At 32.8% G+C, this 15,258-nt stretch overlaps 4 protein-coding genes across 6 annotated transcripts; 2 read left to right on the top strand and 2 right to left on the bottom strand.

The window, feature by feature from the left end:
• Window positions 1-324: 324 nt before the first annotated feature.
• On the bottom strand, window positions 325-1,746 carry LOC128886742 (60S acidic ribosomal protein P2). Its single transcript, XM_054141898.1, has 4 exons — window positions 1,591-1,746; window positions 877-1,049; window positions 565-669; window positions 325-493 (listed from the first exon to the last, which is right to left on the bottom strand). The coding sequence occupies exons 2-4, from the start codon at window positions 1,046-1,048 to the stop codon at window positions 423-425; spliced, it is 348 nt and encodes a 115-aa protein (XP_053997873.1). The 5' UTR covers window position 1,049; window positions 1,591-1,746; the 3' UTR covers window positions 325-422.
• An 857-nt stretch (window positions 1,747-2,603) lies between these two features.
• LOC128889524 (beta-1,4-mannosyltransferase egh) lies at window positions 2,604-6,872 on the top strand. 3 transcript variants are annotated; one of them, XM_054147225.1, is made up of 4 exons: window positions 2,604-3,004; window positions 3,511-4,319; window positions 4,421-4,604; window positions 6,487-6,872. In XM_054147225.1, the coding sequence occupies exons 1-4, from the start codon at window positions 2,977-2,979 to the stop codon at window positions 6,705-6,707; spliced, it is 1,242 nt and encodes a 413-aa protein (XP_054003200.1). In that variant the 5' UTR covers window positions 2,604-2,976; the 3' UTR covers window positions 6,708-6,872. The 3 variants fall into 3 exon arrangements, with proteins under 3 accessions (XP_054003200.1, XP_054003208.1, XP_054003192.1); XM_054147233.1 differs by having other exon boundaries at window positions 6,509-6,713; XM_054147217.1 differs by lacking the exon at window positions 6,487-6,872 and having other exon boundaries at window positions 4,421-6,423.
• LOC128889463 (translation initiation factor eIF-2B subunit epsilon) lies at window positions 6,719-9,558 on the top strand. Its single transcript, XM_054147120.1, has 2 exons — window positions 6,719-7,562; window positions 7,748-9,558. Exons 1-2 carry the CDS (start codon window positions 6,873-6,875, stop codon window positions 8,975-8,977), a joined length of 1,920 nt encoding a protein of 639 aa, XP_054003095.1. The 5' UTR covers window positions 6,719-6,872; the 3' UTR covers window positions 8,978-9,558.
• Window positions 9,154-14,881, bottom strand: LOC128889457 (uncharacterized). Its single transcript, XM_054147107.1, has 10 exons — window positions 14,605-14,881; window positions 12,701-12,849; window positions 12,448-12,586; window positions 11,841-12,338; window positions 11,218-11,741; window positions 10,961-11,157; window positions 10,591-10,850; window positions 10,373-10,519; window positions 9,612-10,035; window positions 9,154-9,460 (listed from the first exon to the last, which is right to left on the bottom strand). Exons 2-10 carry the CDS (start codon window positions 12,778-12,780, stop codon window positions 9,333-9,335), a joined length of 2,397 nt encoding a protein of 798 aa, XP_054003082.1. The 5' UTR covers window positions 12,781-12,849; window positions 14,605-14,881; the 3' UTR covers window positions 9,154-9,332.
• Window positions 14,882-15,258: the final 377 nt, after the last annotated feature.

Genomic DNA, 15,258 nt, shown 5'->3' with positions numbered 1-15,258 from the left:
TGGTACATACGCTCCTCGAACCTCTCATGCGTATCCTAATCTAATAGATAATTCCAATACGCTCAAATTTCCCGTACATATGCTTTTAAATAATCGACAAGTTAGTTAAATTGACGAGAAATCCAATGAAAACGATATTGTCATCGATTCACACGAATTTACCACTTTCAATTATGTTTGAAACCGAATTAAGTTTATCACGTTAATTCTAAAATTAAAACTTTAAACGACATTGAAATTACTAATTACCAGTAATCGATAATACCAATTCTAATACAAATTCATTCTTCGTTTATGATACAAAGATACCGTGATTACATATGATAAATTAAAAATATAAATTTATTTTCAAATCATTTTGTTAAAACTGTATAATACATGTGTGTTGTACAGGTAGTTATACAGGTGACGCTGTTATGTACTTAATCGAAGAGACCAAAGCCCAAGTCATCGTCGTCTGATTCAGATTCTTCTTTTGCTGGTTTCTTCTCCTCTGTTAATGAAATTAGAATTAATCGATTTTGTTTTTCTTATAAGATAATTGCTAGTGAAATAAGAATTTACCTTTCTTTTCTTCTGCTGGGGCAGCTGCTGCTCCGGCAGCAGCAGCAGCTCCAGCTGGAGCGGCAGCACCACCACCAATTGGCATGGATGATAATTTCTCGCGTCCTGTAGCAATTAAAATTATTATTATAAAAAATTATTATTATAAACATAAGATCATATTTATGAATATATAAGAAATCATGAAGACATAATTTTTCTAAAACAACATTTTTATATTGTTATTCAACTTTTACATCGTTATTTAGTTATTATTTACATCGTTTATATATGAAAATAGTCTAATAAATTAAATTAAATAATAAAGCATACCTTGTGAGATCAAATCATCGATTGATTTTCCATTCAGTTCTGATATAACCTTCTTGAGCTTCTCACCATCCGTTTCAATTCCAACGGATGACAAAATCTTTTCGATATCATTTTGACTAGGAGAGGCTTTGCCTCCTAGAACAGCTAAAAGATAAGCGGCCACGTAACGCATTCTGAAAAATATAATGTACACTGTTAATTTCTGTTTTACTTAATAAAACTTCCTTTAATTGAGTTGTTTCTTTTCAGTAACAGGAATTACCATCACGGTTATCAGTCGAAAGATGGTGATTGTTTAACTCATCATGTACGTAAACTGAATTTTCAATAAAACGAAATCAATCATATATTAAAATGTGAAAACAGAGAAATAGAAATACAATTTGAACAGATTTTTACACATTAACATATACATATTTAATACTTATGCAAGTACGATTCAGATAAAATGAAGTTATTTTTATACAAAAAGAACATTTATAACGATATATAAAACATATGAACATAGATAAATACTTCTATTTTTGATAATGTGCTAAGACCATATTCTTGCTTGAATAAACGATGCTTGAACCATTAATAGTATCGGAAAACATCCTCGACTACGATTTATTATTTTGAAAATAAATCGTATCGTTCAATTTATTAATATACGATGTATTTGTAATACTTAATATTATATATCAAAAATGATAGTCTTATATTTATATTTACCTTTAAGTCTTACGACACGAAACGTGGATTACGCTCAAAAAGAACGTGTGACCGGTTCGGAGCGTGTATAGACGATAAAGACCGTGGAGAGTCGAAGAAGGAGATCGTGAACTTATTTCTATGAACGACTATAGTGCCATCTACAATATTTAACAGGCGTAGACTAATGTTTTCATGTGCACGAAACATGAAAATCGCTTTAGGCCGCTTTGTGAGTGCTCAGTAAGCCTAGAAATTTTTCGCTCACAAACGTAGCGACCGCACTCTGCAGCTATTGGCTGTTACCACCACGAACCCCCACTCAACGATATTCCCGCGTAACTTAAAATACTGTAACTAAATATCACTAGAAAACACAAGCTTACACAGCCGACTAATACCCCTCGAGTTGAGTACGTATGTGTAGCGTTGTGTCGATGTGTGTCAATTAGAATGCACTTGTGTCGCCGTGTTACAGGGTGCCCCAAAAATGTTGTAACACCTTGAAAGGGGTGGTTCGGGGGGTGATTTCAAACAACTTTTTCCTTAGCAAAAATTTTCTCTGAGGCTTCGTTAAAGAGATATTAAGAGAAAAGCTTGACCAATCAGAGAGCGCGCGAATACCGTTGAAGCGGCCGCGGTAGCGAAGGCTAAGCGCTAAGCGGCCGCGTTCGTACGCAAACAAGTGACTCGACGTGCATCGAAAGACCTTGACGCGACCGCTCAGCGCGTAGCCTTCCTCGCGCTCTGATTGGTCAGTGTTTTCCGTTAATATCTCCTCAACGAAGCTTCGAACAACATTTTCGCTAAGGAAAAAGTTGTTTCAAACCACCTCTCGAACCATCTCTTTCAAGGTATCACAACATTTTTGAGATACCTTGTATATGAAAATGTCTAGGAATATTGCAACTGGAAAGTAGCCACTACCAACTAGTATAACGACGTCTCCATCAAATAAACCTTTCGATTAGTGCACAACTAGCAACTTTCTTCTAGAATTCAGGAATTAATCCCCAGTGCATATCAGTATTTATGACTGTGTGTCATTTGTCGTGTAAACGGTCAACGGTCGCTCGCGATGCCGTCGTAAGATTGTAGTGTAGCATTAGGGAATCAGTGTACAAATAAAAAACATGTACTTAATTCGATTTATAGAAATTCTAGGAACCACTCAAGAAAACTGATTACAAATGTTTGATCATTGTTATGTGAAGTGTGATTCTTATCGTCCTTGGATTATAAAACAATTATCTGTCGACACTTGAGAATAATCGATTTATAAGATTTTGATTCTTATCTCATATCGAGATTTGATATCATCTTACGATAAAAAAAAATTCAAAGCATGCGTCAGTGTCAGTCATTTTTTGAATCAGTCGATTTTAATGACAAAAAAGTGCTGTTAATATGATGAAAATTAATTCGATCTTTATAGGTATGTATATCATCTTTTGTGACATCCACTTATATTCACCTGTTGTCATTGACAATGGGATAAGAATATACTTTTTCAATATCATATTAAGTTTGACTACACATAAAAAAGGTACATAAAGTGTTTTTAACAACATGTAAATGAATATAAACGTAATTTTTATAAGATTCCTTAAATATCAACTTATTGAAAGAACGGTCAAGTCTTCCTAAGAATCCTATATTTTCATGAAAATTTACACGATAATTTATTATTCCTTAAAATTGAAACTTACTTCGTGATATTACTATGTATTACTGTCTGAAATGTTACATAAGTTTTCTACTTGTGTATCTAACTACAAATTGACATGGTTATCTCAATTTTAATATTAATTTTATGAAGTATATTGATTTGAACACATATCTATATTGAAATGTAGTATTGAAATATACTATATGTTAGTATTAGAAACAAGATCAAAATATACATACAATGTCTATAATTTTCTATTTTATACTTTTCAGGAAGAATGCTGAATAGTGCAACGAAACATGTCCTACACTGCTGTCTACTACTTATCGTTATAATTGTTTTTGAATTAGTTTCCGGTGGAATTAGATGGAACAGTGATAAAAAAGAACAATTAGACCCATGGGTTCAATACGGAGTTGTTGGTACAATAACTCTGTACCTATTACGAACGCTTACGTTTCTTTCATTTCCTCAAGTTTTATTCAATTTTATCGGGTTGACCATTTACAACGCATTCCCAGACAAAGTTGTGTTAAAAGGTTCGCCACTGCTAGCGCCGTTCATCTGCATTAGAATAGTGACGCGTGGAGACTACCCACAACTAGTGAAAGCAAATGTGAACAGAAACTTAAACAAGTGTATAGAAACAGGCTTAGAGAATTTTCAAATTGAAGTAGTAAGCGATAAACCGATTGGATTATCCCCTCATCGAAGAGTCAGAGAAGTTGTTGTACCACCTAATTACCGCACAAGTAGTGGTGCTATGTTCAAAGCACGTGCTTTGCAGTATTGCTTAGAAAATTCAGTAAACGAATTAGCGGATCACGATTGGATTGTGCACCTTGACGAAGAAACTTTATTAACCGAAAATTCTATTCGTGGAATACTGAATTTTGTATTAGATGGAAAACATGAATTTGGCCAAGGACTAATAACATATGCGAATGAAGATGTTGTTAATTGGATCACCACTTTAGCAGATAGCTTTAGAGTAGCAGATGACATGGGAAAATTAAGATTACAATTCACTATGTTTCATAAGCCATTCTTTAGTATGAAAGGTTCCTATGTTGTTACTCAGGTAGTTATTTATCTTATCACGCAACAAATAAATTAAAAGTTAGAGCGAAGAATGAACTGATGAAAGTTCTAATGAAAAATAACAATAAATTTATATCGTAGATGGGTGCAGAAAAGCAAGTTTCTTTCAACAATGGATTGGATGGGTCTGTCGCAGAGGATTGTTTCTTTGCGATGAAAGCATTTGCCCAAGGATATTCGTTCAACTTCGTGGATGGTGAAATGTGGGAGAAATCACCGTTTACATTATGGGATTTTATACAACAAAGAAAAAGATGGTTACAAGGTATATTACTTGTCGTACATTCCAAAGCTATTCCATTAAATAAAAAGATACTTCTAGGCATATCTTGTTATTCATGGGTAACAATGCCTCTTTCTACTTCGAATGTTGTATTAGCTGGACTTTATCCCATTATTTGTCCGCCATTTATAGATTTTCTATGCGCTTTCATTGGTGCAGTGAATATTTACATGTATGTTTTTGGAGTAGTTAAATCGTTTTCTTTGTATCGATTTGGTATTGCTCGGTTTATACTATTTATATGTGGAGCATTATCAACGATTCCTTTCAATTTGTTCATTGAGAACGTTGCTGTCATATGGGGTGTATTTGGCAAGAAACATAAATTCTATGTTGTTAACAAAGAGTACAAACTACCAGTAACAGCATAATAAAGAATTACAATTTTATTCTACATATAGCTTACATGAGTGCTCATGCATTATTAGTATCTGTAAGTTTATATTAGTAGAGATATCTTTATGTCACAAAGAATCATATGACATATGCATGTATTTATATTGCCTAGTAATCATTAGAATATTAAGAAAACAGTATATGCATATATATAGGTACATACCTATTTATATATTCAAATCATTCATGTTTATCAAATTATTTATTTCGAAGAGTTTTAATTGTTAAAAAAAATAAAACATTCTTCAAAAAGTCATAAATTTGTAACTATGCTATGATTCTTATAAAATCTAATATTGTACTTAATGACTGCAATTATATGATAATATTTGTATTTGTATGTAAGAAATTTATAAAAAATTTTACCTTGTAAAAATTATAACAATTTCGAGGGAGAAATTTAATAATTCAAAAGTCACTCTTATTAATTTAGATTTTAAATCACGATTTTGCGAATGAAAATATTCTTATTCTAATATATTTATTGTCTATTATCCCTTAGCAGTATTTTTAGTTTAACAAAATATATAATATTCTTTATTATGTCAACAAATTAGTTGTGTTCAATAGTTTACCTATAGTTTGCATAAATCAAAACAAGTTAATTTGATATATTGTTCCTTCAACATAGTAATGTAAGTAGGTAACCTGTAAAATTATAAGTATCATTTCATAATACCTTAAATACATGTAGAGTACATTACTTATAATACATGAGTACTTAATATGAGAATAATGATTTCATATTTACTTGTAGCAATATTAATAAAAATTTGAATTTAAACTTTTTTACATGTAAAAAAATCTATAAAATCAAACAAATTTATTTGCTTACCTAAATTATAAAACGACTGCATGATTTTTATTGAGAAGAGGAGTAAGAACACTACGAATGTAGAATACATTACGCATTATACTAATGTATGTAAACACAAACTGATTATATAATACTAATTGTAAGTTTGAAAAAAATGATTGTTATATAGGCGTATTCCGTTCTTACCGCACGAAAGTCTCAATAAGATATTTAAAAAAAAAGCTCTGATTGCTCTTATTTATTTAATTGTTGTGTTAATATGTAATTGTAACGTTAACACGAACTGATATAGTGATATTCTTAATTTCGTGGGTCTTTCAAGCGACTTACAAGTGAAAAAAGGTTCTGACCGTTTTAAAGCAACGGCACAGAGTAGAATTTAACGTAAATTCAAAGTACGCCTGTACCTATATGAAAGATAAATTATTGTTTCTTTTGCATTGCTTATTTATTCTAAAGTCAGTCATAAATTACCTAAGATCTAAACAATAATTTAATGATGTATAGTAACTCTGAATAAATAAATGTATATAATAAATATAAAAAACATTATGAATGGAAAATCTCTTGAATAATAATCTTTCTTTTGTTGTGTATTAATTTTAATGTACCTTGTAAAGTATATATGATAATGATTTTTGAAAAAATTAGGACCATGCATCGTTTTTTATAGCTACAGTACTGCGCGCTCAGCTTTTTCCGACACGCATGCACAACTTGAAGTTATCACTGGCGCTAACATAAAAACTTCCGACAAGAGTTGCAACTCTATAAAGCTACTCGTGGTGATACTTTCATACAAATCTGGAGAGATACATACGTTACGAATGAAACCTTCAATTATACGTAAAAAGTATTTATATCTGAAATAAAATGTACATATACATTTGGAGTGCAAAGAGTTACACCAACAATGAATAAATGGAACATTTGTTACGTTTCAACATAATGGAATAAATACTGTCTGGTATTCTATAACCTCTAAGAAATAATATGTTTTGAACAGTTTAAAAATCATACAGAATTAAGAAAACACAATGGATACGAAAATGGGTAAAAAGGACATTGTGCAAGCTGTTGTTCTTGCTGATGATTTTGTGACAAATTTAACACCAATGCAAGATATATTCCCAAGTATCCTAATGCCCATTATAAACGTACCACTTTTAGATTATTTAATAGAAACCCTCATTAAGTCTAAAATACAAGAATTATTTCTTTATTGTAGCAGCCATGTAGATGCTATAAAGACATGTATAAAGGAGAGAAAGTGGTCTAGGATATCTGTTTCTTTAATCATATCAGAGGGTTGCAGATCCCTCGGCGATGCGCTTAGAGATATTGATTCGAAAGGTTTTATTCGTGGGAATTTTATATTCATACGAGGAGATGTGTTTATCAATGCAGATCTCACAAATGCTTTAAGCAATCACTGTGCAAAGCTTGAGAAAGATAAAGGTGCAACAATGACTATGTTACTGAGAAACTTTGGTTCCACAAATGATTCTTTACTAAAGAGAGAAGCATTTTTATTAGTTTCTGACAAAACTGAAAAGAAAGTTCTGCATTATAGTAAATTAAGAAATGGTGAAAAGAAAGTTAAACTGGAATTGAATTGGTTTTTGGATCATGGTGAAATCGAGATTAATACCTGCTTCATGGATACACATGTTTACTTATGTTCACCTTCTGTTCTTCCATTGTTCTCTGATAATTTTGATTTTCAAGTAAGTTGTTACATCTCTATCTACTATCAACTGAATTATTTATAAAAGTAATTATTATCATGATAAATAATTTAAGAAAGAAATTTGTTGTATGAAAGTAACAAAAAAGAGTAAAATGTAATTTATACATATTACTTTAAAAAAGATGTACACAAATATGATATATTTTTATATGTTACTATTAGACAATGGAAGATTTTATTCGTGGAGTGCTGATGAACGAAGAAATTTTAAATTCTCGAATTTACTGGCAGCAATTAAACTCTGAAGATTACAGTCTACCAATTGTATCATGGAATGCCTACCAAGCTCTTAGTCATGATATTTTGAACAGGCATAGTTTCCCGCTTACGTTAAATGCCATTCCATTTTTAAAAGATTTTATTTACATGCCGAGAAGCACTTATAAACATCGAAGTGCTACACTTGCTAAGGGTTGCACGTTGGAGAAGGATAGCGTGCTTTGTCAAAACAGCACACTTGGAAACGATACCTTTGTTACAAGATCCGTTATTGGTCATAATTGTTTAGTTGGTTGTAATGTAATGATTAAGAACTCGTATATTTTATCAGATACCGAAATCAAAGATAATTGTACTATTCTGAACAGTATAGTATTTCCAAATTGTGTGATTAAAAAAAGCGCACAATTAAATGGGTCCATATTATGTCCTGGAACAATAATTAACACTCAAATGGAGTACACTGATTCTATTTTGGAATTAAAAGATAATAAGATTTCTATAAGAAAAATATATAAAATTGATATGGATAACGAATTCGAGTTCTTTAAGGATTACAACATGATTGAAAATGATAATTATTCTTCGGATACAACAAGTAGCGAGGAAGGCTCTGAACGTAATTCACCTGTTCCTGACGATACAAACATGTTCTTGTCTGAAGTAATAGATAGTTTATTAAGGGGCTTTCAAGATAAACTTAACTGCGAGAACTTAATTTTGGAAATAAACTCATCGAGATATGCGTATAATGTTACAATGAGAGAAGTGACGTATAACGTTATTAAAGCTATATTAAGTTTACCTTTTCATTATCTTTCGGAACAGAAAGAAATTGTAAATAATCAAAACTACCAAAAAAACTTGAAAATCATGGTAACTTACTTCCAACCAATAATTTTGAATTACGTCAAAACAGAAGATGCACAAGAAGATTGTTTACGCGCAATGGAAGAAGTCGCTAGTACAACACAGGAATTACTACCGTTTCTGCAACACTTGTTACATCTTCTTTACGATAAAGATATATTATCAGAAGAAAAAATTTTAGAGTGGTACAGTGATAAAAATATAGACGAATTCCAAAACAAAAATGTACGAATTGCAATACAACCATTCATCAAATGGTTGGAAGAAGCTGAAGAAGATTCTAGCGCAAGCAGTAATGATTAAATACAACTCAACATCTTCGATACTTTTTAGTAAGAAGAAGCCGCTTCTTCAGTTCCTGTAACTCATGCCAATTTTTTATAAAAATAAACATGAAATAATTGAATTTGAATCATAAAATGATTTAATGTACAGATAAAATTGCTCATTAAAATCATCGTTAAAAGTGATTCACTGTATGTAATATAACATTTTTATTATTGTGTCAACTTTCACTTCATAATAATACACTTTGAGCAATAATACCGATCATGTGTAAATAAAATTATAGTTCACTGATTACTATGCATATGAATTACAGACCTTATCGGAATGTTTTGAATAACACATTTAAAAAGGAAACTAGTATAAATTATTATTATTCTGTAGGCAAAATAGCATCTGTTAAATTGTGCCAAGTTTGGTGTCGATGATCTGGAAATTTAATCGCATCTATCCAGTGTCGCAATCGAGCACCTTTGCTGTTACAACTTAATTCAAGTCCACCTAAATAAAAACGGGAAGAATTATAATGATCTGTACATTAAATAGTACATTATGTGAAATAAAAGTCAAATATATTAATTTTTGTTGACATAGTAAAATATTAATTTAGTTTCACGAATACTTTGTAGATAAATAAACATCATTATATTACCAAGGTAGTCATTACTCTTGCCGAAATCCTTGTCCCAAACGGTCAGATATAATGTAAGTTTCATAAGGTCTGTTAATCGAGTAGTAAAACTGAACTCTTCGTTCCATTCTGGATTCAGGGTTTTCCATTTAGTAGTCGAGTTCTGCGAACTGCGACCTACGATCTTTCTCGATACTAGCTTTCTGGCGGTGATACGTGCAATCGAATAGTCGAAGACACGTTTTTTATGATTGTTCGTTACATTTTCTATAAGGCACAACTTGACAAATGGGTCAGAAAATCCGTTATTATCCATAGGAAGTAGATTTGTAGCTTGATGAACCGTGACCAACAATGCTCTGCGTCTTGTACAATAATTTAGACTCACTTGAATCTCTCCTCGTCCACTGGAAAACACGCCCCAAGTTGCCTCTTCATTGTTCACCTATGCCAACGTCGAGCTCTTATATCTTAGTGTCTGCAATAATGCAAGTAAAGTCGGCCGTCGCGAAAAGTTGAAAGCGCGAGAAGAAGTAATTAGAGAAACTGTTATGCCTACAGTATAATGATACATGAGTGATATTAAAACATTAAATGTATACAAGAAAATAATTTATAAGATACAAACTGGACTGTGTGATAATAAGTAGCGAATGATGATTGCAAAATAAATAACAGTAAATAGTATTTCAGACAATTCCCATTTAAGTCATTTTTATCTAGTAAAGAGAGAGTATTGAGAATAAGTTTCGTATTGGAAATTTAAGTTTTATTATACGTACTGGATAATGCTCTTGTAGTGGAACATTATAATGTTTCGTTTGGCAAGGTTCTAGCTCGTGCAGGGGAAACTTCGCTTCTCCTAGAAAGTCTTGACCTGACGGATCGTCCTGGAGAATCAGGATGTGTAGTGCTTTGCCACTCCATATCTAGTGGACAGTTAGTTTTAATTGTTAATCCCTTATTTATCTATCATATAAAAAATTTGCATTGTTCATACGTCCGTTTCTGGTGTTCCGTAGAAGTTTAGTATCTCGTTGAACTCCGGATCCCGTGTTTTGTGAACTGTCTTTGTCCGAAGACGCTTCGTAGTCGCAATCGTCTCTACTGGTAATATGTTGAGTTTGCAAAATGGATCGGCGAGGCCATGAATATCCATTGGACGTAAACCTCGCGCTCGTTCCACCTTGCATTGGAGGCACTGAACTGCTGGGTCGTATCGCAAGGAGACTTCGAGAGTTCCATAACTTTGTCCCGTTTCTATTTTTGATAATAACATTTTGATTATTTTTAAATAATGAATCTAGAATAAGATACTCGAGTTTTCCGCTCAATGGAAGTAAGAGTTTCTATTCATCTTTTATGTTTACCGTGCTCCGGTGTTTGTAGTCGTGGCAAGTCGATTTGATTGTTGCTGTGAGCACTGTCGCGGAGGTTCTCCCTTCCTGAACACGGTCGACTTCCTTCCCCAGCTTTGTGTTTCTCGTGGGTTTGAAACTGTTCTGGAATTTGATCCGTTAAGATGATTGGCGTTGTCGGTGTCGTTGGTAGCATCGAAGAGTTCGGTCTACAACGTATTAACTGGCGTCAGCTAAACTTCCACTCTTTCTTCATCATTCTTACGTACCTGAGAGATTGTACCTGAGAACTTTTCAATCGATCACACGAACTAAACTCTATTCTACGATAATCGTCCTTCAACTCGTAAGGATCATCAAACTTTTTATTCTTTTCATCGACAATTTCATCTTCGAATGACACACGCAAACGAGAACTGGTAACCGAAGCAGTTGGCGAGACGCGACTGCATTGAGATGTAATGGAAAGAGTAGACCTATCTAATTGATCCGAACAATCTTCGCGATTATTTAATGATAACAGATCGTTCGATCGTTGTCCTGGTGATATTTTAGATGCGCTACCACTAGTTGATTGAGCAGAATTGAGGAACGGTGAAAGAGTTTTGTTAGTAGTACTATGCTGATTTCTTTGTAAGCTCGTAAAAGAAGTAGAGTGACCGCGAGTTAATGCTAGACGTCGCGTTGCTTCTTCGTCGGAAGAAGAATCTTGAAGATCGGTGGATTCGAGAGATTTATTTCCTCCAATAGTCCAGGTGGATTGCTTGTGGCCTATTCTCGACCATCCTCGTTCCTATATATTTCAAGAAAAATGTTAATATATTTAAATTGTTAAAGCATTATTATCTGAAATTCTTAGATTCCTAGATTCTTGACATACAAATTGACATACCTTCTTTTCAGGTAAGATATATTTTGGCATGCCTTTAATAAACCAAGCCCCACTTTTTTTCCACATTTCTCTAGTTTCAGCGCATATTCTACAAAGAAATTGTTTCTGGCTACCGCTCGAACGTCTAACAATTCGTTGCACAGTTGGTCTTTCTTGTACATGTTTCGCCATAGCTAATACACCTTTCGTCGACGAAGTATTTGGAAACGTTGAATTAAGTTCATTGGTTTCGATACCACATTTCTGGCATATGTATTTACGACAATCTTTGCAAAGATTTGGTGTTGCACCCAAAACTGCACCAAATTTTTCACTGCAAAGAGCACAAGAACATACGCAATGTGCACTGCTGGAACATCGGGTACTACAATTCTTTTTCTCATTCAATCTTGCCCCAGTGACGATACAAACATTACGTTTCATATTCTCTAATCTTTCCACTAATCTGCCAATGCGTTCCTGTTCTGATAAATCCAAAGCTTCTGCTCTTTGAATGACCTGACATAAAAAAGAAGAAAAATTAATACTCGGATTTTAAATGAACAAATTTTTATATGTTCAATTTCATCAGTAAACAAACTAATTACAACTTAATTTAAATATTTACCTGTATGATAGTTTGTTGTTCCTCTTCGCTAAGCACAAATGATTGTGCATATCGACTTGTACCACCCGAATAAGAATTAGAATAATTACCCCATTTTGAATCTAAAGAACCAGTTTTCACAGACCATCCTGTATGCAACCTAGTTATTGGTATTATATTAATTATGTAGAAAAATTTGCATATGCATTTAGAATATGTAGTATAATTGAAGTTTTTAATAAAGAATTTTCACATATCGTGTATGTATACTCACTTTGCCCTCAATGCTAAGTGTCGATCGTTTGGACAAACCCATCTTGTACCTCTACCTGTGTCTTTCACTGTGATATCCATTGCTTCTTGATCAATGAAACTCTTAGATCATTTAAAGCATATTGTGAACATTGTATAACATAGATTAATCTATAAAAAAATGAAATAAAAGTAAGGTCATAAAAAAACAGGGAAAATGATATTGTGTGTATATATATACACAATATAACGCGGGTAATAAATTTAAATTTATAAATTTATTTACCATTATTAGTCTAAACATAGAATAATTCAATTAAATCGGATTTTGTAATTATTCATATGTTTTACGTGTCATTTTGTTACTTTCATTTATTTTAGAAGAAACACAATAATAATATTCCTATAATGGGAAACGTATAGAACGAAAACAACCTACGTGAGAGACGTAGGTAATGGATGTTGAAACTGATACGAATAATACAAGGAAAAAAGTCCATGTTATCTTTCGATACAGTTTCGTTATAGATAAAAAATAAGTTCAACATTAATTTTATACTTTCATATTACGCAAAGTGAATAAGAGTGAATAAGTGAAAAAGTGATAAGAGTTCAGAAGAACAATTTTCGCTGAAAATAGACGTGCAACAAGTATCCGTTACGCTTCTGTCTATATTTGCACCTGAATCGATATTTCAATGGTTCTTAAAACGACTCTTATATTGTTATTATAAGCAAGCGATGCATCCAAGTTACGAAAGAGGGAAAAACAGGGACATGATTGTATTGAATTCTGAGAAATTAAGAGGGCGTGGGAAAATTTTCTTCGATTTTTACTCTTTGGGAACATCGAAAATTTTGTTTTCTATTAATCGAGAGCGAAATGTGTATCTAGAATAAACGAAAATCGAAGATATTCAAGAAAAATGCATAAAAGTTACAAGAGGGAAAAGCAGGGCCGTAATGTATTGAATTCTGATAAATTAACAGGATGTGGAAATTTCCTTAAATGTTCACTTTCAAGGACTCTTAGGAAGAAATTAGGTTTTGTACAATAAATGGCAACCGAACATGTTAAATTACGTTGAAAAAGTAGCGGTTTGTAATAAAATCATTACATACGACGTTACAGTCAGAGACAAAGAAAGGGAAAGTGGTTGAAGGGGGGTTGAAGGGGGGGGACGCATCGCAACGGACGCGTGGCAATCGTATCGCTTCTGAAAAGAAAATGAGCGCGAAAGTCCTACTTTGAAGGGCGATCAATCGAAGCTTGTGACGCGCGTCGTTGTCCGTGGTTTACATTACATTAGTAGTGTACCGTTTGAATTAAGAATATTCTTTTATAACGAAAATAAAATACATGCTCGTCCGTACGTAATAAAAATTCCATACACTTCGATTAATGTTTTATTTAATCGACTACTTTCTTAATCATCGTCTTTAAAGAATTTCATTGCACAAGAAATCTGTTTCTTTTAAATTGTCAGCTCTAAAATGTGCGAATTGAATAATTAGTATTGTTCAGATAAATAAAAATTAATTAATTTCGTCGCATAGAAATGATCGAATTTCGAAAAATTTCCAGAAACGAAGCAATGTATATTGTCACTTCTGGAACACACGGATCGAATTATTAAAATTTTTAAGATAAATCAAAACGAATTAAAAAATATAACGTGTGCGAATGTATATTATTAAAAACTGTTAGGATAAATAAAAATTAATTAACTTCATCGTACAGGAGCCATTAAATTTCTAAACATTTCCAGAAACGAACCAGTGTATACTGACTCGTGCACATGACATTTAACATACTTAATTAATATAATTCATCCGTTAATCTGTTCCTTACATGATTACGAGTAACGAGGATTTTATTTAAATTATTCAACATGTATTTGAAATTATCCAGAAAATTCTACTTACGTGTGTAGATTTCTTCACCCATGAAGCTTTTAATTAGAAAATGCACCGCTTCGAGGCACCGATTGTTTAAATCTTGAATAATTTAACCATTTCTCGAGGATTACGATATTGAAACGTGTAGCGATGTCAATGGTAAAATAGCTTCCAGGACATCAATTGCATGGAGAAACGGACATGCACGGAGCTACACTTGCCACGCTATCAGCTAGCCGACAAGTGGGTGCTATTATCACAGAAACTGGCCTACGACTCCACTTCTCTTTCGATACAGGCGCAAAGGGATGCGTGCCATGCGTGCGATTTACAGGGATGTATCTAGAAATGTCTCTGACGCGTACACTTACTTGGTAAATAGTACATGTTTCGATACTGAGCATTTTTTCTGTAAACAAATAACGTAAGAAGAAAGTTGGGCAAAAGTTTCCTCGTTTCTTATAAGCAATGCAATTATTCTATGTTGAAAATTTGCGACCAATGTTATTAAAAAAAAAAATTACTTTTATATTTCTTTTTTTTCGGGGAGTTTTAATATCTTTTGTAGAGTATATGCTGCGCAATTTATGTTGTAACAACATTGACGCACCATTCGGGAATATTAATTTGTTTACCCTTATCAGCCACGATGAAATTACATCTGGCAACAGTGCGAGTCCA

This window comes from Hylaeus anthracinus, unplaced genomic scaffold (assembly GCF_026225885.1).
Source record: "Hylaeus anthracinus isolate JK02 unplaced genomic scaffold, UHH_iyHylAnth1.0_haploid 0, whole genome shotgun sequence".
Taxonomy (NCBI): Eukaryota; Metazoa; Arthropoda; class Insecta; order Hymenoptera; family Colletidae; genus Hylaeus; species Hylaeus anthracinus.
This window is presented reverse-complemented; position numbering and strand designations above follow the sequence as displayed.

What these genes read in the sequence shown, in the direction of transcription:
- LOC128889524 (XM_054147217.1), top strand. Translation starts at nt 2,977, where the DNA reads ATGATGAAAATTAATTCGATCTTTATAG. An exon ending in AATTAATTCGATCTTTATAG is followed by an intron (nt 3,005 to 3,510) that starts GTATGTATATCA and finishes TATACTTTTCAG; the next exon opens with GAAGAATGCTGAATAGTGCA. An exon ending in GTTCCTATGTTGTTACTCAG is followed by an intron (nt 4,320 to 4,420) that starts GTAGTTATTTAT and finishes TTTATATCGTAG; the next exon opens with ATGGGTGCAGAAAAGCAAGT.
- LOC128886742 (XM_054141898.1), bottom strand. Translation starts at nt 1,048, where the DNA reads ATGCGTTACGTGGCCGCTTATCTTTTAGCTGTTCTAGGAGGCAAAGCC. An exon ending in CGATGATTTGATCTCACAAG is followed by an intron (nt 670 to 876) that starts GTATGCTTTATT and finishes TAATTGCTACAG; the next exon opens with GACGCGAGAAATTATCATCC. An exon ending in CCCAGCAGAAGAAAAGAAAG is followed by an intron (nt 494 to 564) that starts GTAAATTCTTAT and finishes TTTCATTAACAG; the next exon opens with AGGAGAAGAAACCAGCAAAA.
- LOC128889457 (XM_054147107.1), bottom strand. Translation starts at nt 12,780, where the DNA reads ATGGATATCACAGTGAAAGACACAGGTAGAGGTACAAGATGGGTTTGT. An exon ending in ATATCTTACCTGAAAAGAAG is followed by an intron (nt 11,742 to 11,840) that starts GTATGTCAATTT and finishes TGAAATATATAG; the next exon opens with GAACGAGGATGGTCGAGAAT. An exon ending in ACTACAAACACCGGAGCACG is followed by an intron (nt 10,851 to 10,960) that starts GTAAACATAAAA and finishes TATCAAAAATAG; the next exon opens with AAACGGGACAAAGTTATGGA.
- LOC128889463 (XM_054147120.1), top strand. Translation starts at nt 6,873, where the DNA reads ATGGATACGAAAATGGGTAAAAAGGACATTGTGCAAGCTGTTGTTCTT. An exon ending in CTGATAATTTTGATTTTCAA is followed by an intron (nt 7,563 to 7,747) that starts GTAAGTTGTTAC and finishes TGTTACTATTAG; the next exon opens with ACAATGGAAGATTTTATTCG.